The sequence below is a fragment of the Oncorhynchus nerka genome, linkage group LG28 (genome assembly GCF_034236695.1).
Source record: "Oncorhynchus nerka isolate Pitt River linkage group LG28, Oner_Uvic_2.0, whole genome shotgun sequence".
Classification (NCBI taxonomy): Eukaryota; Metazoa; Chordata; class Actinopteri; order Salmoniformes; family Salmonidae; genus Oncorhynchus; species Oncorhynchus nerka.
In genome coordinates this window covers 46,162,304-46,186,486 of record NC_088423.1, presented here as the reverse complement: position 1 = coordinate 46,186,486, position 24,183 = coordinate 46,162,304, and the positions used below count along the sequence as shown (strand labels likewise).

At 40.5% G+C, this 24,183-nt stretch overlaps 1 protein-coding gene across 1 annotated transcript in view; it reads right to left on the bottom strand.

Moving 5' to 3' along the window:
- The window catches only part of LOC115113305 (serine/threonine-protein phosphatase 2A 56 kDa regulatory subunit delta isoform-like), a 59,460-nt gene that overhangs the window by 25,224 nt on the left and 10,053 nt on the right, over positions 1-24,183 (bottom strand). The window contains exon 3 of the mRNA XM_029640820.2: positions 11,802-11,979. Within this exon, the coding sequence (XP_029496680.1) occupies positions 11,802-11,979 (178 nt within the window). The remainder of the gene's footprint in view (positions 1-11,801; positions 11,980-24,183) is intronic.

The following is a 24,183-nucleotide window of genomic DNA, read 5'->3' as shown; positions in this document are numbered from 1 at the left end:
GATGCAATCGAAGGAGGATGCAGTGAGTGAGTTGACTGTATAGGTTTACTGGCCTTGAATTTAGCCAAGCTTGCTTTGTATGGGATTGACACTTCTAATTGCACATTTATTCTGTAGATTATACAGTAAAATATAATCTATGGCGGATTGAAATGTACTTTTTTCAAAGCATTCATTTGATAGGCCTAACTTGAATGATTGTCCCTCTTTCTTCAAATTAAAGGCCTCGTCTATGATAGGCCTATTTATATTTGTAGGAATATTTTGCTCTAGCCTATAGGCCAAGGATGATCAACTAGATTCAGCCGCAGGATGATTGTATCTTGAGAGGATGGTCGGGGGGCCAGAAAATAATTATGAATAATTTGTAGACTGCAAATTGACAACAAGAAGCCCAAACAGAAATAACATTAGACTAAAACGTAATAATTTACATCCTTGCTTACATTTGTATACAATCACACGTCTCTCGATTATGCGTAGGAATACTTGAACTGATTTCTTTACTTAAAATCACTTGGAGCTGATTTCCTGGTGTTTTTTTTACCGTTTTTGTTTTTTAAATAAGTCGATTTATGGGGCTCAGGAACGCTTGTGGGGCCAAACATGGAAACCTTGCTATAGGCTATAGGATACAGTCAGGTAATGAACACATTATTACATACACATTTCATTTGATTGCAATTATTTGTCAATAATTATTGAATTAGAAAATCTAATATTCTACTTTATTGCCCTATATACACACACATCACATAAATTAAGTTTCACCCTGTAGATGATAGGGATTGGCTTGCACTTTTTCCAGTGCTGCATTCACTTGACAGACCTAACTTGAATGATTACATACAGTAGCCTATCAAGTGTGGTCTATGATAGGCCTTTTCATATTAGCTAATATTTTGTTAAAGCTTAGTTAAGGCAATACATTTCAGTAATGAACTGATTATACATTTAGTACTTTTTTTTGTTAATAATGCTGTTATGTTTGTTTATCAGTAAAATGTTCAGGAAAAAAAACCTGACAAGATAGTGCCCATGATTATAATAATTAACATTATCCACATTATTTTTCCAAATTACTCTGGGGAGGAATGTAGCATAACACACCAATGTGACCTCTGACCTATATGGGGCTGAGATCTCAGGTGCTCTGAGAGATCAGCAGTATGGATCAGTTATTGTATCATAAGTAATCCTAGTTCACTCCCTATTCTTTCACAGAATTCTCTCAAATGCATAACGCACTCCAAGTGGCTAGCTAAAACAACCAATAGGACCTATCATTTATTCTCTGCATCCATTTGCGTCCAAGCTTCAAATCCTCTGTGATCTTTGAAATACAACTGCAGACTTTAACATGCATGCCATGGGAAGCTGTGATCTACTCTTCCCTTCAACATATAATTAAAACATACAATTATAATCCGTCTTATCCTATAGCAGCACTTCAACACTTGGCAGCACACAGTTCATCCAATAGGGTTAATCCCACTTCACAGAATATTCCAATTTGAACATTCCCAGAAAAACCGAGCTGCTGCCGAGGGTCGACGGGTCACATACCAGAGACATTCAACAGAATGTGCTGATCACGAGCCGAGGGGAATAGAGAGAGGGAGAGTCTATAGAGACATGTGTAACACAGCCTCAGGCACTAGACAGACACACACAGCAGCACAGAGCCACTGGACAAAAATCACTGTCTGTTGGGAAAAATAGTCCTAATGCAAAACCCATGGCTGAAATCGCCCTGGTGAGGAACAGCAAACAAACACGGACCTTTTCTCTGTGAGATTACGGTCACAACACTGCAGTGTAAAGCAGATGGTTGGGATCAATAAAGAAAACCAATAGTGCTTATGAAGGGCTAAAGCAACACATAACGCTACAGCAATAAAGTCTCTACTGTTACATGCATTATCACCATTTCTTTGACTACAGCTATAAGTGAATTCATCACAGTGTGTATGGAACAGGGAAATGTCTGCAGTCACATCCAAATAACAAATCTTAGACTGAGAAACAAGCATCTACTACAGGGTTAAAACATAATAATAAAAAAATAATGCATTTATTTAAAAAAAAATGTTTTACTTTTTTTTTTCTCAGTTTAACTGTTGCGAGGTAGAATAGTAGAATACACAAGGTGCAATTTCAAAATGTGGTTTTGTAGTCACTGATAGCAGACAGGCTAATGGAGTGACTAACATTTTTTATATTGGTAAATTAGTCTAGCAGCCAGCTAATTTACCAATCTAAACTTGTAGTAATCAAGGTCAAATTACAGGAAATGTGGCCCCTCATGAGGAGTACAGATTTTTTTGTGGCCCCAACCCCCATCAAAGTTTCCCATCCCTGATCTACTACAAACCACACTTACACATTTTAGTATTTGTTTTTTAAAAAGAGACACCATGGGCTTTTACTATAGCCTATGCACTTATTCTATTGGCTGGTTAAGAAATCATTTTCATATCAAATTCAATTGCGGTGGAATTTATCTTGAACTAAAATCATAATTCACCAAAATATGTAAATATTCAGGTATTTGTCAAAAAAGACTAAGTTGTAGAGTGAGAAGCGGCTCTGCCTAGTCTGCCAGCATTAGGGTTGAATGGCGGGAAACTCAGAGATTTACTGCCCAAAACCACTCCCTTTTCCCGGGATAAATAACTGCAAAAGAAACGGTAAATTATTTATATGAACAGCATGGCGTGAAATGGAACTGTTAAATGATATAAGATGTTCAAATCTGCCTTCTCTACGGCCTTTGCATGACGATTCAAAGCTCAGCGTCAAGACAGACTGCCCATCTCAGTATGGAGCACAGTTCACAATGCATGTAGACCTATCATCTCATCATGGTAACTTCTTTTGTGACAGACAGACCTACATTTGCTGCAACATAGCCTATACTACTGTAACAAAGACCGAATGCTGGTCTAATTTACCCATCTCCAACTGGCTTTCGGGGGGTCACATTTTTTAAATTGCAGCTGCAGAGCACTCTCTCGCAGTTTCTCTCGCTCCCCATCAACTCCATTCAAATCGCATCCAAAACAGATAATCCTGTTCTAGATTGATATATAGCCCTAATATATACAGTACCAGTCAAAAGTTTAGACATACCTACTCGTTCAAGGGTTTCTCTTTATTTTTACTATTTTGAACATTGTAGAATAATAGTGAAGATGCACTATAAAATAACACATGGAATCATGTAGTAATCAAAAAAAAGTGTTAAACATCTGAACATATATTTGATATGTTTTTAGATTCTTCTAAGTAACCACCCTTGGCCTTGACAGTATTGAACACTCTTGGCATTCTCTCAACCAGCTTCACCTGGTATGCTTTTCCAACATTCTTGAAGGAGTTCCCACATATGCAGAGTACTTGTTGGCTGCTTTTCCATCACTCTGCGATCCAACTCATCCCAAACCATCTCAATTGGGTTGAGGCCAGGTGATTGTGGAGGCCAGGTCATCTGAAGGTCATCTGAGTAGGTGTGTCCAAACGTTTTACTGGTACTGTGTGTTCTAGTCTACCTTTCAGGTAATAGATTCAATGCAGTATTAGCCTTATATTTAGCTAATTAATGATGGGTTATGCATAATAAGCTTCTAACTTATAGCCTCTCTCTCTTGAGCAATATGCAAGCACCTGTGCTCCGCTGGCCTCTCCTTAAGAAAACGCCCCTAAGCTCTTGGAGTCCCATGCAGGAATCATCTTGCTAGACATAATTTTTTATAGAATTTCTTACAACAATAGACTATTCAAAGAGGGACGCAAGCTCTTTATTGTTGAATGTTAAATACAGCAGCCAATAGAACTCAGGTAGTCTGAAAGAAGAGCGAACGCACGATGTAGGTAGGCTATAGCAGTTATTTATTCAGACCCATAACCAATCAATCTTCGTGAAGAGAAGTGAAAGCTTTCTGCATCTAATTCTAGTCCAACATTATTCAAGGATGTCATTAGAATGATGAAGATAAGGACAACTAAAAATATTCCATCTAACTGTGGAAAGCAAGGAAGGAAAGAAGCATCAAAGAAATAGAGGAGGTAGGCAAATAACATTAGGGGAACTATTATGAAAGGTATATATATGCATCAGCCTACTAAATTATACAAAGATGCGCTATTATATTTAAAAATGTTAATCTAATTCACTTGCCTATACTTGTAACTTAGTAGGATGAATGTGCTGCACTAGAATTGCATGTTCTCTTCTGCTTTATCACAGTTTGAATGATGTGCATAATTCCAGGCCATAATATCAAATTTTATTTGTCAAATGCGCAAAATACAACAACCTTACAGCGAAATGCTTACTTTACAAGCCCTTAACCAACAATGCAGTTGAGAAAAAAAACACAAAAAATAAAGAGCAGCAGTAAAATAACAAGAGAGGATATTATAAAGAGCAGCAGTAAAATAACAAGAGAGGATATTATAAAGAGCAGCAGTAAAATAACAAGAGAGGATATTATAAAGAGCAGCAGTAAAATAACAAGAGAGAGGATATTAGTGAGGATATTAAAGAGCAGCAGTAAAATAACAATAGAGAGGATATTAAAGAGCAGCAGTAAAATAACAAGAGAGAGAATATTAGAGAGGATATTAAAGAGCAGCAGTAAAATAACAATAGAGAGGATATTAGAGAGGATATTAAAGAGCAGCAGTAAAATAACAAGAGAGAGGATATTAAAGAGCAGCAGTAAAATAACAAGAGAGAGGATATTATAAAGAGCAGCAGTAAAATAACAAGAGAGGATATTATAAAGAGCAGCAGTAAAATAACAAGAGAGGATATTATAAAGAGCAGCAGTAAAATAACAAGAGAGGATATTATAAAGAGCAGCAGTAAAATAACAAGAGAGGATATTATAAAGAGCAGCAGTAAAATAACAAGAGAGGATATTATAAAGAGCAGCAGTAAAATAACAAGAGAGGATATTAAAGAGCAGCAGTAAAATAACAAGAGAGGATATTATAAAGAGCAGCAGTAAAATAACAAGAGGATATTATAAAGAGCAGCAGTAAAATAACAAGAGAGAGGATATTAAAGAGCAGCAGTAAAATAACAAGAGAGGATATTATAAAGAGCAGCAGTAAAATAACAAGAGAGAGGATATTAGTGAGGATATTAAAGAGCAGCAGTAAAATAACAATAGAGAGGATATTAAAGAGCAGCAGTAAAATAACAAGAGAGGATATTAAAGAGCAGCAGTAAAATAACAAGAGAGAGGATATTAGAGAGGATATTAAAGAGCAGCAGTAAAATAACAATAGAGAGAATATTAGAGAGGATATTAAAGAGCAGCAGTAAAATAACAATAGAGAGGATATTAGAGAGGATATTAAAGAGCAGCAGTAAAATAACAAGAGAGAGGATATTAAAGAGCAGCAGTAAAATAACAAGAGAGAGGATATTAAAGAGCAGCAGTAAAATAACAAGAGAGAGGATATTATAAAGAGCAGCAGTAAAATAACAAGAGAGAGGATATTAAAGAGCAGCAGTAAAATAACAAGAGAGAGGATATTAAAGAGCAGCAGTAAAATAACAAGAGAGAGGATATTAAAGAGCAGCAGTAAAATAACAAGAGAGAGGATATTAAAGAGCAGCAGTAAAATAACAAGAGAGAGGATATTAAAGAGCAGCAGTAAAATAACAAGAGAGAGGATATACACATGGGATACCGGTACAGAGTCAATGTGCAGGTACACCGATTAGTCAAGGTAATTGAGGTAATATGTACATGTAGGTAGAGTTATTAAAATGACCTTACATAGATAAAAAATAAATAGAGAGTAGCAGCAGCGTAAAAGGGGGGGCAATTCAAATAGTCTGGGTAGCCATTTGATTAGATGTTCAGGGGTCTTATGGCTTGGGGGTAGAAGCTGTTTAGAAGCCTCTTGGACCTAGACTTGATGCTCCGGTACCGCTTGCCGTGTGGTAGCAGAGAGAACAGTCTATGGTTTTGGTGGCTGGAGTCTTTGGCCATTTTTAGGGCCTTCCTGTGACACCACCTGGTATAGAGGTCCTGGATGACAGGAAGCTTGGCCCCAGGGATGTACTGGGCTGTACGCACTACCCTCTGTAGTGCCTTGCTGTTGGATTGGCCGAGCAGTTGCCATACTAGGCAGTGATGCAACCAGTGATGCAACCATGCTCTCAATGGTGCAGCTATTGAACCTTTTGAGGATCTGAGGACCCACGCCAAATCTTTTCAGTCTCCTGTGGGGGAATAGGTTTTTTCGTGTCCTCTTCACAGCTGTCTTTGTGTGCTTGGACCATGTTAGTTTGTTAGTGATGTGGACACCAAGGAACTTGAAGCTCTCAACCTGTTCCACTACAGCCCCATCGATGAGAATGGGGGCGTGCTCAGTCCTCCTTTTCCTGCAGTCCACAATCATCCCCTTTGTCTTGATCACATTGAGGGAGAGGTTGTTGTCCTGGCACTACAGAGCAAGGTCTCTGACCTCCTCCCTATAGGCTGTCTCGTTGTCAACGGCTAACTTAATGATGGTGTTGGAGTCGTGCTTGGCCATGCAGTCATGAGTAAACAGGGAGTACAGGAGGGGACTGAGCACGCACCGGAGGGGCCCCTGTGTTGGGGATCAGCGTGGCGCATGTGTTGTTACCTACCCTTACCACCTGGGGGCGGGCCCATCAGGAAGTCCAGGATCCAGTTGCAGAGGGAGGTGTTTACTCCTAGGATCCTTCGCTTAGTGATAAGCTTTGAGGGCACTATGGTGTTGAACACTAAGCTGTAGTCAATGAATAGCATTCTCACATAGGTGTTCCTTTTGTCCAGATGTGAAAGGGCAGTGTGGAGTGCAATAGAGATGGCATCATCTGTGGATCTGTTGGAGCGGTATGGAAATTGGAGTGGGTCTAGGGTTTCTGGGATAATGGTGTTGATGTGAGCCATGACCAGCCTTTCAAAGCACTTAATGGCTACAGATGTGAAGGCTATGGGTCGGTAGTCATTTAGGCAGGTTATACCGTAGTGTTCTTGGACACAGGGACTATGGTGGTCTGCTTGAAACATGTTGGTACTACAAACTCTGACAGGGAGAGGGTGAAAATGTCAGTGAAGACACTTGCCAGTTGGTCAGCGCATGCTCGGAGTACACATCCTGGTAATCCGTCTGGCCCTGCGGCCTTGTGAACGTTAACCTGTTTAAAGGTCTTACTCACAAGGGGCTCCCAATTGGCGCAGTGGTGTAAGGCGCTGCATTGCAGTGCTAGCTATAGCACTAGAGATTCTGGGTTCATTCCAGGTTCTGTCACAGCCGTTCGCGACCGGGAGACCCATTGGGCGACGAAACAATTGGCTGAGAGTCGTCTGGGATAGGGGAGGGTTTGCCCGGCAGGGATGTCCTTGTACCATCGCGCACAAGCGACTCCTGTGGCGGGCCGGGTGCAGTGCACGGTGCTTCCTCCGACCCATTGGTGCGGCTGGCTTCCGGGTTAAGTGGGCATTGTGTTAAGAAACAGTGAGGCTTGGTTGGGGTTTCGGAGGACGCACGACCTTGTTGCAGCGATGAGGCAAGACTGTAACTACCAATTGGTGCAGTGCACGGTGCTTCCTCCAACACATTGGTGCGGCTGGCTTCCGGGTCAAGTGGGCATTGTGTCAAGAAACAGTGAGGCTTGGTTGGGGTTTTGGGGGACGCACAACCTTGTTGCAGCGATGAGGCAAGGGGGGAGATTAAATAAGATAAAAATATATAAAATCACACAAAAAAAAAAGGTCTTACTCACATTGGCTACGGAGAGCATGATCAAACAGTCGTCTGGAACAGCTGATGCTCTCGTGCATGTTTCAGTGTTACTTGCCTCGAAGTGAGCATAGAAGTAATTTAACTCGTCTGGTAGGTTTGTGTCACTGGGGAGCTCGCGGTTGTGCTTCCCTTTTGTATTATGTAGTAGTTTGTAAGCTTTGCCACATCCGACTAGCGTGGTTCGTCGGAGAGCATAGCAGGATTTCTTACAAGTTTCCGGGTTAGTCCCGCTCCTTGAAAGCGGCAGCTCTACCCTTCTACCCCTCCATTTGAGCTTTTAGCTCAGTGTGGATGTTGCCTGATAAAGGGTTCTTATATACTAAGTGGAATGTTCCATTGTGGACTAAAATGGAGGGGTGACTTCTTCATGGCTTTTGGTTGGGGTTTGTACATACAGTACTGTGGGGACGACGTCATCAATGCACTTATTGATGAAGCCAGTGACTGATGTGGTGTACTCCTCAATGCCATCAGAAGAATCCCGGGAACATATTCCAGTCTATGCTAGCAAAACAGTCTTGCAGCTTACCATCTGCTTCATCTGACCACTTTTTTATTGACCAAGTGGCTGGTGCATCCTGCTTAATTTTTTTGCTTGTACGCAAGAATCAGGAGGATAGAATTGTGGTCCGATTTGTCAAATGGAGGGCGAGGGAGAGCTTTGTACACATCTCTGTGTGTGGAGTAAAGGTGGTCTAGATTTTTTCCCTCTGGTTGCACAGTTAACATGCTTGTAGAAATTAGGTTAAACAAATGTAAATTTCCCTGCATTAAAGTCCCTGTCCACTAGGAGCGCTGCCTCTGGATGAGCATTTTCCTGTTTGATTATGGCTGTATACAGCTCATTGAGAGTGGTCTTAGTGCCAGCATTGGTTTGTGGTGATAAATAGACAGCTACGAAGAATATAGACAAAAACTCTTTCGGTAGATATGATAGACTGTGTACACTGAAATACTCTACCTCAGGCAAGCAAAACCTTAGATATCGTGCACCAGCTGTTGTTTACAAATATACATAGACTGCCATGTACTGTACAATACAGTAATACATTTCACACTCAAAAAGTTTAGCCTCTGGAGCTAGTTTCATTTATATACACAAGAGAGCATAGGCTATAGCTAGCTACATCGATGGGCTTTTATGTCTTTCTGCCGTGCGTAATGTGCAGTAGCCTATATCATACTGTATATGCATTGGATAATGGCACAATCATTTGGGCTTTTTGGGTTCATTAAATGTGATTAATGTAGAGCTCATAAAATGTATTTAATATATGGCTAATCAGGCTCAGGTAGCATCAAGTTAGAATGTTAATTACGCATAATTAGTTCAATAAAGTCCACCTGTGTGCAATCTAAGTGTCACATGATCTCAGGATTATACACCTGTTCTGAAAGGCCCCAGAGTCTGCAACACCACTAAGCAAGGGGCACCACCAAGCAAGGGGCACCATCAAGCAAGCAGCACCATAAAGACCAAGGATCTCTCCAAACAGGTCAGGGACAAAGTTGTGGAGAAGAACAGATCAGGGTTGGGTTATAAACAAAATATCAGAAACTTTGAACATCCCACAGAGCACCATTAAATCCATTATTAAAAATGGAAAGAATATGGAACCACAACAAACCTGCCAAGAGAGGGCTGCCCACTAAAACTCACAGACCAGGCAAGGAGGGCATTAATCAGAGAGGCAACAAAGAGACCAAAGATAACCCTGAAGGAGCTGCAAAAATCCACAGCGGAGATTGGACTATCTGTCCATAGGACCACTTTAAGCCGTACACTCCACAGAGCTGGTCTTTATGAAAGAGTGGCCAGAAATAAAGCTATTGCTTTAAAACAAAATAAGCAAACCCATTTGGTGTTCGCTAAAAGGCATGTGGGAGATTCCCCAAACATATGGAAGAAGGTACTCTGGTTAGATTAAACTTTTTGGCCATCAAGGAAAACACTATGTCTGGCGCGAACTCAAAACCTCGCATCACCCCGAGAACACCATCCCCACAGAGAAGCAATGGTGGTGGCAGGATCATGCTGTGGGTATGTTTTTCAGTTTTGCCTTGAAGAATGGGCAACAATCACAGTGGCTAGATGTGCCAATGTTTTTGAGACATACCCCAAGAGACTTGCAGCTATAATTTCTGCAAAAGGTGGCTCTACAAAGTATTGACTTTGGGGGGGTGAATAGTTATGCACGCTCAAGTTGTCTTATTTATTTTTTGTTTCACCCCCAAAAATATTTAGCATCTTCAAAGTGGTAGGCATGTTGTTTAAATCAAATGATACAACCCCCCCAAAAATCCATTTCAATTCCAGGTTGTAAGGCAACAAAATAGGAAAAATGCGAAAGGGGGGTGAATACTTTCGCAAGCCACTGTATATGCTTTATAATGCGAGAAACACCGGCTTACCCGGGAGAAAAGTGATTTATTCTCAAGATGGAACATTTGTAAAATACCAGGAAAATATTAAACCCTAGTCTGCATGGTGTGTTATGGCGAGATTTCACTGGCACTCCTGATCCAATTGTAGAGCTGTGACAATACCTGTATTGTAATATTTTTTCGATGGCAAAAAATGAAAACACAAAGCAGACAACTTTTTGGTCTTTTCAAACCCTGCTGTATGTAAAAACAAAAAGTGTGTACCATATCTTGGGAAATGAATAAATGTGACTATGGATGGCAGCATAATGATGTGTGTTTCCAACATTAGAGCTGTCGTTCTAAAGAAGCAAAATCTCCTTTGTGTTTTGTTTCCTTGCCACGGTACTAACGAGTATCGCGATACTGGCATCGTCCCGGTCCTATGCAATTAATGCCTGCAATGTGTCATGTGGTACCTCTGCTGTACCTCTGTCTGGCCAGACAAGGGGAGACTCTCAATGAGAGGAGAGCCCAGAGCCACAACAGGAGGGAGAGCGAAAGAGACTGAGCAAAAGATCCATCCTTAGTTTTCTCATATCACAGCCAATCAACTCTGTAAAAGTTTTAAAGTAACCATTGGCCTCAAGGTGAAATCCCTGAGCGGTTTCCTTCCTCTCCAGCAACTGAGTTAGGACGCCTGTATCTTTGTAGTGACTTGGTGCATTGACACACCACCCAAAGTGTAATTAATAACTTCACCATGCTCACAGGGAAATTCAATGTCTGCTTTTTTATTTTATTGAACCCATTTACCAATATGTACCCTTTGATAGGCATTGGATAACCTCCCTGGTCTTTGTGGTTGTATCTGCTCGACTGAGAAACCTTACAGATAATTGTATGTGTGGGGTATTATTTTACTCCTTAACTTATTTATACTTGCCATAGGAAAGGGGTTGAATACTTATTGACTCAAGACATTTCAGCTTGACATTTTTTATTAATTTGTAAAATAATAATAATCTCAAAACATATTTACATTATGGGGTATTGTGTGTAGGACAGTGACCAAAATACCTCAATTTAATCCATTTTAAATTAAGTCTGTAACAACAAAATGTAGCCAAAGTTATGGGATGTGAATACTTTGAGGCACTATCCGTGTGATTAATTTGAGGGAAGACATACAGTCCTGCCTTTTGAAGTACTGGTATGAAAGGGCCTACATCCATGTACATCATCATACTCCATGACTGATGCAAGTGGTAGGGATCTGACGAAAATATGCAGATAAAAGCTATTGCCAGTAAGTATTCATAGAGATGCTAAACGATCAACATTGCTTATGTGTACCTCCCTGATCATCAAAGCCACCACAGGTGGAACAATAAGTTCTGGATGGAGTGAGGGGAGAGGATGTAGGATGTGTGGGTGTCTATGAATAGGACACAGTGATTGTGTCCCCAAGCTTGCACTTGTACACTTCCCATTAGGAATTTAAAAATGGTGGAAACCTCCTCCAGCCAATGTTTAGACCAAGCCAATGCTTTTAAATCTGTAAAGGGAACAGCACAATTGAGGAGAAAGGTGGAGAATCAGGATGCAGCTAGAGAAGCTGATGGGTTAGTTGGTGATACCTTTGAGGGCAGGAAGTTTCTGCAGCTCACGGTTCTTGGCGAGGTTGAATCGTGATGAACTCTGGCGACGCTCCTTCTTGACGATCTGGGGACCGCTAGAGTACTTGATCTTGTTGAGCTGAGTGGGTGGAGGGGTGCTATTGCTGGGACGCTTGCTGGCAGTCTGCTGCTGCGCCGCCTGTGGACAAGAGACAGAAAAATCACAATGAGCTCGTTGAAGTATGTTGAGGCTTGGAAAAGTTTAAACCACTGAAAATGAAATGAAAGATGGAGGTTTATGCCAACTAAATACATAATATTGTCCTCCTGAAACAGAGTAAACATCACCGCCATTTCTTGGGAGTGACATTTACTATCAAAGTAGCTCAATCTAGTAGATTATTTTTTAAATACATTCAATCTGGTATAGTGGTTCTCACTAGCTGCTTGCCCATATTACAGTCACCATGCAGAGAACAGTAAATGACTCCACAGAGACTCATTGGCTTGGTCTAATGATGCCATTATCCTGGAGTTCTAAAGCGAGCACACAGAGAGACGACTCGAACATGTGACTAGTCATGCTGTTGAGAATGAGAGAGTGATGAACTAGTGTCAAATAAGACTCATGTAGTATAGTAGTTTCTCTACAGCTGTCCTCTAGGACATTATTGATTAGAAGGAATACAGTAGTACAGTCAATGATGTCCAGATTTAATTCAATCAAATTTGAAATGCTTTCTTTATGTCCATGATTCCATGAATAGAAGTTCATCACAAACCTCAAGGGCACTGCAGAAACTCCCCTGACATAACTGCAGTCCTCCTCGAGGTTGGACTGAATTGACAAAAATCTTAATTTGACCAGTATTGTCACAACAAAAGAATCCTGCAGCAACAGAACATTTAATCCAGACTTTTCCAACATTGAAATGATGCTTTATATGTGGTTAGGCTATTAGCTGGCCAAAATTAGGCTTCATAAAAAGTACAATACTGCATCTTAGTGCAGGGTTCAGTGAATTTATGTAATTCCTGCGGTGCAAGAAAATTCTCAGCGACAACAGAGTGATCAAATTAAGATCCTACAACTGTACATGTGTGGAATCACAGGCCATTTCCCCCTCGTTTAATGCCCAGGTCATACAATGTACTTTTTGGTCCACCAGCCACTCAGATTTATTCCCCTGGTAAAATTTCACAAACAAATCACACAAGAAAACAATAAATGTATTACTAGTAGAAGTAATGTGGTATATTGTTTAACCCTTGTGTGGTGTTCAGGTCTGTGGGAGCCATTTTCAATATTTACTAAAAGAAAAATGATACAATTAAAAATAAAAAAATCAACCTGAGACTCATTAGCCTTGGCTCGTTTTCTGTGAAGAACATGTAAAATAACACATTTCATTAGGTGCTCTCTGTGCACCCCCTACACATTTATATTACATACAGTGGGGCAAAAAAGTATTTAGTCAGCCACCAATTGTGCAAGTTCTCCCACTTAAAAAGATGAGAGGCCTGTAATTTTCATCATAGGTACACTTCAACAATGACAGACAAAATGAGGGAGAAAAAAATCCAGGAAATCACATTGTAGGATTTTTAAATTAATTTATTTGCAGATTATGGTGGAAAATAAACTTTTGTTATTGACCAAATACTTATTTTCCACCATAATTTGCAAATAAATTCATTAAAAATCCTACAATGTGATTTTCTGGATTTTTTTGAGCCACCCCGCATGGCTGCCATTGTGATAAGGATGCAACCAGAGCTGACGCGGGTGGTGGTTACTCATGTGCAGGACATAGTCTTCATTTGAACGGTTTATTCCAAGCACCATCCAGAAAATCATTCTGGACTGCACTAATTTGGATGCAAGGCATGTTTTTGGAGAGAGATGGACCAAACTCATTTACATGCATACTTTGGGGTTCTTATCCTTGCTGGTGTTTTCAGGTCCTTGCTGAGAATCCACAGAATACCTGTGGGATGCAGAAACTGTCAGAGACCTTTCTGTGCAACAATGTTTCTGGAAAACTTCCACTATATTTCCAGGATTATCCTCTTTGATAACAGAGACACCAGACCAACTTGGCGGCAGCGAGACAAGCTAGCTGCTATCAGGTCAGTGTGGGACCAGTGGGTGGACCACCTCCTGTTTTACAACCTTGGGTCCAACGTTACTGTTGATGAACAGCTTATGCTATTTAGGGGCTGCTGCCCCTTCAGGCAGTACATACCATCTAAACCCACAAAATATGGGATCAAGATCTGGGCTGCCTGTGATGCTGCTTCATCATATGCGTGGAACTTGCAAGTCTATACAGGGAAGCCAGATGGAGGAGCCCCTGAGAAGAACCAAGGGATGCTGGTTGTCTTGGACGTGACACAGGGACTCTGTGGCCATAACATCACATGCAATAAAAATAAAATGTTTTTACTTTGCGCAAGCTGGGAGAGGAGCTCCTCAAGAGGAAGCTGATGATGGAAGAAACATAACTAAAAAACAAGCCAGAGCTGTTGAATACACGGAACAGGCTTATTAATTACTCCAAGTTTCTGTTCACGGCCGAACACGTCCCTAGTGTCCTACGTGACAAAGAAAGGCAAAAATGTGGTACTCATGAGTACGCTGTATAGAGATGGGAGAATCTGTAGCCAGGAACATCAAAAACCAGATATCATAATGGATTACAATGCCACAAAAGGAGGGGTGGACAATTCTGACAAGCTGGTGACTGGCTACAGCTACAAAAGAAGAACCTTACTCTGGCCACTTGTTATATTCTTCAACATCTCGGTGTACAATGTGTTTGTCATCTGGATGGCGTTGAACCCAGATTGGGACAGAGGGAAGCTCCGGAGGAGACGGCTCTTTCTCGAGGAGCTGGGCAAGGCTTCGGTAAGACCTCAAATACAGGGGAGGTAACATATCCCAAGGACCTCAGCTTCTGCAGCCATTGTGAGGAGGATTCAGGAGGATGCTGGTGTCCCATCTGCCTGACCCACAGAACCAACAACTCCAATTTAGGAAGTGATGTTGTTACATGCGTGTCTGAGTATCCTACCTTGGCCTGCTGTAACTATGCATGTGAGTGAGTAGGATGAGTAAAATCCCTGAACAAAACGTTTTCATCGTTCTAGATTGAGCCGCTAGCAGCAGGAAGAAGCGCTGCGATGTGTGTGGACTCAAGGACAGGAAGACACAGTACACACGCATCAAGTGCAAGAAATACATTTGCAACACACCCACAGTAAAAACAAAAAAAATGTGTGTAGAACAGCCTTAATGTGTGTTTAATGAGGCTCATTGACCATTTCCATAAAATACTGTATGTAAAATGTGTTATTCCAATGTTCAGTTCAAAGCAATAAACATCAATAGTGATGAAAACCTTGTATCATTTATATTTTTTCAAAATAAACATGATTTATTCCACCCATGTCTTGATTTTAATTGATTTGTTTACAAAAATCACAGAGCTTTTATTGATAAATGTGATCTAGCAGAGGTAAACGCAAATATTAACCATGTATGCTGTCTATATTGCTTGTAATTGATATGTCAACAATAAGTATTTTAGGGGAAATTGTATTGGCTGTAGTTTTAAAAACTCAATAATGTTGTGGGTCCATCACATGGGGTGACCCTGAGTCGTTTAACCTAAACGTCACAGACAAGACAAAAACATTAACCTGCCCCTTTAAAGGGCAGGAGGTAACCATGGTAGCGCGAATGTAGTCATGTGTGTGCCTGCGCTATTGAGTCTGACATTGACATCTGCATTGTCTTCTCTTCCCTATCAGTTGAAACTCAAACATAGAAAACCAACCTAGCTTGTGAACAAAACAATGCCAAGAAACACAAGGACAAAGTCACACTTCAGTAGACTTTCGTTTTTTTAAGTAAATTAGACAATTTATTTATGCCTGTGGAGTGGGCAGCGCTACTAAAAATGAATATTTCACTCTCACCCCCAGGCAGGCAGTGTTGCAGCGCGAAGTGGAATAGGCTATATAGGATTCGTAGTTTTGACTTTTCCCTTCATAGCTGGTAAATTAATCGCACAGTGGCAAAAAAATACTTTGAAAACAGCAACTGACGCATTTATTTTACTATAACATGTAAAATAGACTTGACTTTTTTTTTAAATTAACAAATGCAAGTGAAATGCTCACGCTGTGGATCCCTGACCACCCGCCAACGTGGCTGGTAAAAATAGACATCTTACCCAAAATATACCCGCATTTGGCTGGTAACAGGTGTTACTTTTAACCCTGATTTTAACACAATCTTGGGATTTTAGGCCCTGATAATGCGTCTTAAAAATTGTATTTCTATGCTAACCTAAAATTCTGTATTCGCATATCATTCTTAGACAAGCTTGCCATTGGATATGCAGGTGCTCTTGTAAAGGGCTCCATTCAGGAGTAACATCAGTAGCTCCTTTGTAATATTAAAACAGGTATGTGGAGTTGAGGTCAACCGATTAAATCGGAATGGCCGATTAATTAGGGCCGATTTCAAGTTTTCATAACAATCGGAAATCGGTATTTTTGGACACCGATTTGGCAGATACATTTTTTAAATATTATTATTATTTATTTATTTTACACCTTTATTTAATCTTTATAACTAGGCAAGTCAGTTAAGAACACATTCTTATTTTCAATGACGGCCTAGGAAAGGTGGGTTAACTGCCTCGTCCAGGGGCAGAACGGCAGATTTTTACCTCGTCAGCTCGGGGGATTCACTCTTGCAACCTTACAGTTAACTAGTCCAACGCTCTAACCACCTGATTACATTACACTCCACGGGGAGACTGCCTGTTACGCGAATGCAGTAAGCCAAGGTAAGTAGCTAGCTAGCATTAAAAGTATCTTATAAAAAACAATCTATCATAATCACTAGTTAACTACACATGGTTGATGATATTACTAGTTTATCGAGCGTGTCCTGCGTTGCATATAATCGTTGTGGTGTGTATCGTTGCTCCAATGTGTACCTAACCATAAACATCAATGCCTTTCTTAAAATCAATACACAGAAGTACATATTTTTAAACCTGCATATTTAGCTAAAAGAAATCCAGGTTAACAGGCAATATTAACCAGGTGAAATTGTGTCACTTCTCTTGCGTTCATTGCACGCAGAGTCAGTGTATATGAAACAGTTTGGGCACCCTAATTTGCCAGAATTGTACGTAATTATGACATAACATTGAAGGTTGTGCAATGTAAAAGGAATATTTAGACTTATGGATGCCCCCCGTTAGATAAAATTGTAACGGTTCCGTATTTCACTGAAAGAATAAACGTCTTATTTTCGAGATGATAGTTTCCGGATTCTACCATATTAATGACCTAAGGCTTGTATTTCTGTGTGTTATTATGTTAGACTTAGTTATATGATTTGATAGAGCAGTCTGACTGAGCGGTGGTAGGCAGCAGCAGGCTCGTAAGCATTCATTCAAACAGCACTTTCGTGCGTTTTGCCAGCAGCTTTTTGTTGTGCTTCAAGCATTGCGCTGTTTATGACTTCAAGCCTATCAACTTCCGAGATTAGGCTGGTTTAACCGATGTGAAATGGCTAGCTAGTTAGCGGGATGTGCGCTAATAGAGTTTCAAACGTCACTCGCTCGGAGACTTGGAGTGGTAGTTCCCCTTGCTCTGCATGGGTAATGCTGCTTCGAGGGTGGATGTTGTCGATGTGTTCCTGGTTCGAGCTCAGGTAGGAGCGAGGAGAGGGACAGAAGCTATACTGTTACACTGGCAATACTAAAGTGCCTACAAGAACATCCAATAGTCAAAGGTTCATGAAATACAAATGGTATAGAGGAAAATAGTCCTATAATTCCTATAATAACTACAACCTAAAACTTCTTACCTGGGAATATTGAAGATTCATGTTAAAAGGAACCACCAGCTTTCATATGTTCTCATGTTCTGAGCAAGGAACTTAAACGTTAGCTTTCTTACATGGCACATATTGCACTTTTACTTTCTTTTCCAACACTTGGTTTTTGCATGATTTAAACCAAATTGAACATGTTTCATTATTTATTTGAGGCTAAATTTATTTTATTGATGTATTATATTAAGTTAAAATAAGTGTTCATTCAGTATTGTTGTAATTGTCATTATTACAAATAAATAAATAAATATATATTTTTTTTTTTTTAAATCGGCATGAGCTTTTTTTTTGTGTCATCCAATAAATCGGTATCGGCGTTGAAAAAATCCTTAAATCTGTCGACCTCTAATGTGGAGGTTAAACTGTAAGTCTCTAGGCTTTACAAACCACTTGCAAGGCCCCTGTTCTCATAAAGGCCAGTTCTCCATCCCTTACATCCTTGCTAAGCCTGCCCAGTGGTCGTGCCATGAGCGTTAAACACTCTCCCTCTGCCATCAGGCTCAGACTTACAGGGGCATTTCCTGTCTAGTTGAGACCAGGAGGGACTCCCTGAGGAAGTTACCTCTACGCTTAAAAAGGTAATTCCATTGAATAAATTCACTGTATTATCCTGTTGAAATAGAAACACATTCAGTTTCAAAAAGGTCCCATGTTGAAGGTAAAAGCGGTCTCAATAGTTGAGTCAAATGACACTCCATTCGATAGGTCTGGGTAAAAAAAAAAGAAAAAAGAAAGAGTTAATGTACTATAAAAAGGTGCAGGTAACATTACTCAAGCAACTGCAGTACTCTCATTGAAGTACAGTAAAGGGATCTGTACTATTGAGTAGCTTCTGAAACGGCTTCCCCCTTCTTACGAGACCATGGGAACGGATCAATCCAGAAGTGAATAACAACAACCATCAAAGGGGAGTTTTTCCATACTCAAGACAGTGTAAAATACCTATCCAACTGAGCAACACATGTTATATATTGGCCTGCCAACATCAAGTATGGTAATTGAGCTGGATTTATACGTTTTAAATTACAACTGTGCATGGTTTCATTTAGGCCTACATCTATTGATTTATCTCTATCATGACCAGACAGACATGTACACACATTCTAAACAGCAAATACAACAATAATGGTATCTGGGTCTGTCTTCCAATACTCCAACATGGCATCCTTTTCCTCAGCTCCTTACTCACATTACCTTTTGACAGGTGGAGATACTGAATACGTTTTCACTATGGCATGCGCCTATCAAGATCAACGATGCAGACAGAAAGGAAATGGAAAAAGGTTGCCTCCTAAAACAAATGTCCCAGCCTTTATCATTGCATACTGTATATGTTTGAGAGTGCAAAGTCTGCATGCAGTGCATTCACACATCTGGGCATGTTTTTGAAAACCTGGGTAGTGATTGTTGTATGTTATGGACCATTCCCATCAGACACAGGTTGGCGCTTGCCCAAGGCATGCCATAGATGGCCTGAATAGGCGGGTTTGCATGACTGAGCCGATCTCAAAATAAACCCAATCAATAGCCTTTCACCCCACGCAAAGTCAAGCCCTAAGCGCCCTGAGTTTCCTGTCATCAATACCGTTCTCTGGACTGTGGGATGTTTTGAAAGCACAAACACTATCGTTTGTTAAGGTACACACGCTTATACGAGAGGTTAACAAACCACAGGAACTAATGGAGTGTATCCAGTGTCTAGCCAATGTTAATGAGGTGTAAAGTTCCAGGACATGGTGATACAATACTTGTTTATAGTATACAGCCGTGTTTTTCAACCCTTTTCCTGCCGACCCAAGTTAGTGCTCGTTTAGAAGAAAAATGTGAGCACAAACACATGATTCAACTTATCAACTAATTATAAAGCCCTGGATTTGTTGAATCAGGACATTGAATAGTTCAATTGGGTGTGGGTCATCCTATATGATTCCAATCACTTTCTGACTGCACCCCTTTTGATTTGAACGAAACCTTTCATACATGTTTTCCCATTGTGGAAGTGGTCAGAAGGTGACTTTTTGGAATTGAATGACAAAACATTCAGGAGATAAGTGATCAAAGTGTACCCATATTGTATACCGCATCCTACCATGAGATGCCCATGTCTTAAAATCACTGAAAAAGATCAAATGGTTGAGTTTGATATCATTTGAAATCTTACAAACAGGTTTGTCAAACTATTCTATGATTTCTTGAGAATGTTTATTTTAATGTCATCAACTATCTAAACATCTCAATTGGGTTGAGGTAGGGTGATTGTGGAGGCCAGGTCATCTGATGCAGCACTCCATCACTCTCCTTCTTGGTAACACAGCCTGGAGGTGTGTTTTAGGTCATTGTCCTATTGAAAAACAAATGTTAGTCCCACTAAGCCCAAACCAGATGGGATGGCGTATCGCTGCAGAATGCTGTGGTAGCCATGCTAGTAAGGGTGCCTTGAATTCTAAATAAATCAGACAGTGTCACCAGCAAAGCACCCCCTCACCACCTCCTCCATGCTTCAGTGGGAACCACACATTCCTTAGATCATCCGTTCACCTACTCTGCATCTCACAAAGACACAGTGATTGGAACAAAAAAAAGCTCAAATTTGGACTCTTCAGACCAAAGGACAAGTTTCCTCCGGTCTAATGTCTATTGCTCGTGTTTCTTGGCCAAAGTAAGTTTCTTCTTCTTATTGGTGTCCTTTAGTAGTGGTTTCTTTGCCGCAATCCAACCGTGAACGGCTGATTCACACAGTCTCCTCTGAACAGTTGAGGTTGAGATGTGTCTGTTTCTTGAACTCTGTGAAGCACTTATTTGGGCTGCAATCTGAGGCTGGTATCTCTAATTAACTTCTCCTCTGCAGCAGAGGTAACTCTGGGTCTTCCTTTCCTGTAGCGGTCCTCATGAGAGCCAGTTTCATCATAGCGGTTCATGGTTTTTGCGACTGCAATTGAAGAAACGTTAAAAGTGGACTGATCTTCATGTCTTAAAGTATTGATGGACTATCGTTTCTCTTTGCTTATTTTAGCTGTTCTTGCCATAATATGGACTTGGGTCTTTTACCAAATAGGGCTATCTTCTGTATACCACCCATACCTTGTCACAACACAACTGACTGGCTCAACTGCATTAAAAAGGAAATAAATTACACAAATGAACAAGACACACCTGTTAATTGAAATGCATTCCAGGTGACTACCTCATGAAGCTTGTTCAGAGAATGCCAAGAGTGTGCAAAGCTGTCAAGGCAAAGGGTGGCTACTTTGAAGAATCTCAAATATATTTTGATTAGTTTAACACTTTTGGTTACTACATAACTCCATGTGTGTTATTTGATCGTTTTGATGTCTTCACTATTATTCTACAATGCAGAAAATTGTTTTAAAGTAAACCCTGGAATAAGTAGGTGTCCAAACTTTTGACTGATACTGTATGTGACCTGTTTCATTTGAATGTTTTTCTTTTTCAAATCAAAATGTGCTTTTAGCAGAAATGCCTTCTGGAAAATGTTGACTTTCATGTGCCTTAATAACAAACTTGTATGCCATATGAAAATACAAATCCAAATGGTTAAATTACGAGCCTAGTAGGTTTAGCCACAGAAAAATACATGGAGGGGTTGGACATGCTGACAGATTAATTTCAGACTGCCTTGTAACATGCTTCTGTGTATAACATGAGCTGCTCAGTATACAGTGGGGCAAAAAAGTATTTAGTCAGCCACCAATTGTGCAAGTTCTCCCACTTAAAAAGATGAGAGAGGCCTGTAATTTTCATCATAGGTACACTTCAACTATGACAGACGAAATGAGAAAAAAAATCCAGAAAATCACATTGTAGGATTTTTAATGAATTTATTTGCAAATTATGGTGGAAAATAAGTATTTGGTCAATAACAAAAGTTTCTCAATACTTTGTTATATACCCTTTGTTGGCAATGACAGAGGTCAAATGTTTTCTGTAAGTCTCTTCACAATGTTTTCACACACTGTGCTGGTATTTTGGCCCATTCCTCCATCCATGGGGCGGCAGGGTAGCCTAGTGGTTAGAGCGTTTGGCTAGTAACCGGAAGGTTGCAAGTTCAAATCCCTGAGCTGACAAGGTACAAATCTATCGTTCTGCCCCTGAACAGGCAGTTAACCCACTGTTCCTAGGCCGTCATTGAAAATAAGAATTTGTTCTTAACTGACTTGCCTAGTTAAATAAAGGTAAAATAAAATAAAGATCTCCTCTAGAGCAGTGATGTTTTGGGGCTGTTGCTGGGCAACACGGACTTTCAACTCCCTCCAAAGATTTTCTATGGGGTTGAAATCTGGAGACTGGCTAGGCCACTCCAGGACCTTGAAATGCTTCTTACGAAGCCACTCCTTCGTTGCCCGGGCGGTGTGTTTGGGATCATTGTCATGCTGAAAGACCCAGCCACGTTTCATCTTCAATGCCCTTGCTGATGGAAGGAGGTTTTCACTCAAAATCTCACGATACATGGCCCCATTCATTCTTTCCTTTACACGGATCATTCGTCCTGGTCCCTTTGCAGAAAAACAGCCCCAAAGCATGATGTTTCCACCCCCATGCTTCACAGTAGGTATGGTGTTCTTTGGATACAACTCAGCATTCTTTGTCCTCCAAACACGACGAGTTGAGTTTTTACCAAAAAGTTATATTTTGGTTTCATCGGACCATATGACATTCTCCCAATCTTCTTCTGGGTCATCCAAATGCTCTCTAGCAAACTTCAGACAGGCCTGGACACGTCTGGCACTGCAGGATTTGAGTCCCTGGCGGCGTAGTGTGTTACTGATGGTAGGCTTTGTTACTTTGGTCCCAGCTCTCTGCAGGTCATTCACTAGGTCCCCCCGTGTGGTTCTGGGATTTTTGCTCACCGTTCTTGTGATCATTTTGACCCCACGGGGTGAGATCTTGCGTGGAGCCCCAGATCGAGGGAGATTATCAGTGGTCTTGTATGTCTTCCATTTCCTAATAATTGCTCCCACAGTTGATTTCTTCAAACCAAGCTGCTTACCTATTGCAGATTCAGTCTTCCCAGCCTGGTGCAGGTCTACAATTTTGTTTCTGGTGTCCTTTGACATCTCTTTGGTCTTGGCCATAGTGGAGTTTGGAGTGTGACTGTTTGAGGTTGTGGACAGGTGTCTTTTATACTGATAAGTTCAAACAGGTGCCATTAATACAGGTAACGAGTGGAGGACAGAGGAGCCTCTTAAAGAAGTTACAGGTCTGAGAGCCAGAAATCTTGCTTGTTTGTAGGTGACCATATACTTATTTTCCACCATAATTTGCAAATACATTCATTAAAGACCCTACAATGTGATTTTCTGGATTTTTTTTTCTCATTTTGTCTGTCATAGATGAAGTGTACCTATGATGAAAATTACAGGCCTCTCATCTTTTTAAGTGGGAGAACTTGCACAATTGGTGGCTGACTAAATACTTGTTTTGCCCCACTGTATGTGCATAATCCTGTCTACCGCAGAATTTATTTTTAAAGATATCATGAAGACCTGAAAAAAAAGTTTTGTTACTGCTCTCAACATTGCTGCCTTAATAGCACTTCGACAAAGCTCATTCGAAAAAAGTTGTGATGGACTACTTTCTGGAGGATGATTGTGTCATGCTGACTTTGAAAATGAAATCAGACAATGAAAAAAAATCCTTGATTTAGGGAAATACATTTTAATTGAACCAGACATTGTAGAGTCTTCTGATGACAATGGTGGGGAAGAAATGGTGTCGTTGTCACGGAAGAAGTCGATCGAGGTTTGAAATCAGTGGAATTCCTGGTGGAAGCAGAGAAATGACTGCCAAATGCAGAGAGTCCAAAAAGAGAACACAGAAATAAGGATGTTGTAATCCGGAGACAGGTGTTTCATACATCTTCAAACTAAGGGAAACCATGGCATCCAGGTCAGAGGGAGAGAAACATTCATCCACGGGTAAGAGTCTCGCTACATTTTCAGATTTCTAATTTAGTCAATCACTTTCATTGAAAACGAAAGTGCACTGTTAGCGAGCTCACTAACTTTACGTGTATGATCTGTGTAGTAATATTATTTGCATCTCAGAAAGCCCTTTTCATTACTAGTTATAGCCTAATGTTAGCTAGCAAGCTAACATTGAAACTAGTTGGTTAGCTTTAGCTACCTGCAGATTTATGCATGGTAGTTTTGCCGCGTTCAAAACCACTGGGAACTCTGAAATATACGAGGTCAAATCATGACGTCAGATTTCTTCAGGTCGGAAAGTTGGAGCTCTAGAAAGAGGTCCGAGATCCCAAAGTTGGAATTCCGAGTTGGATGACCGTTCAAAGCGCTTTTCCCCAGTTGGAGCTAGTTTTTTTTCTAATTCCCAGTTGTTTTGACTCAGCATTAGAGTTGGGATTATGGTTCATTGTCAGCTAGCTAGCTACAGTTGAAGTCGGAAGTTTACATACACCTTAGCCAAATACATTTGAACTCAGTTTTTCACAATTTCTGGCATTTA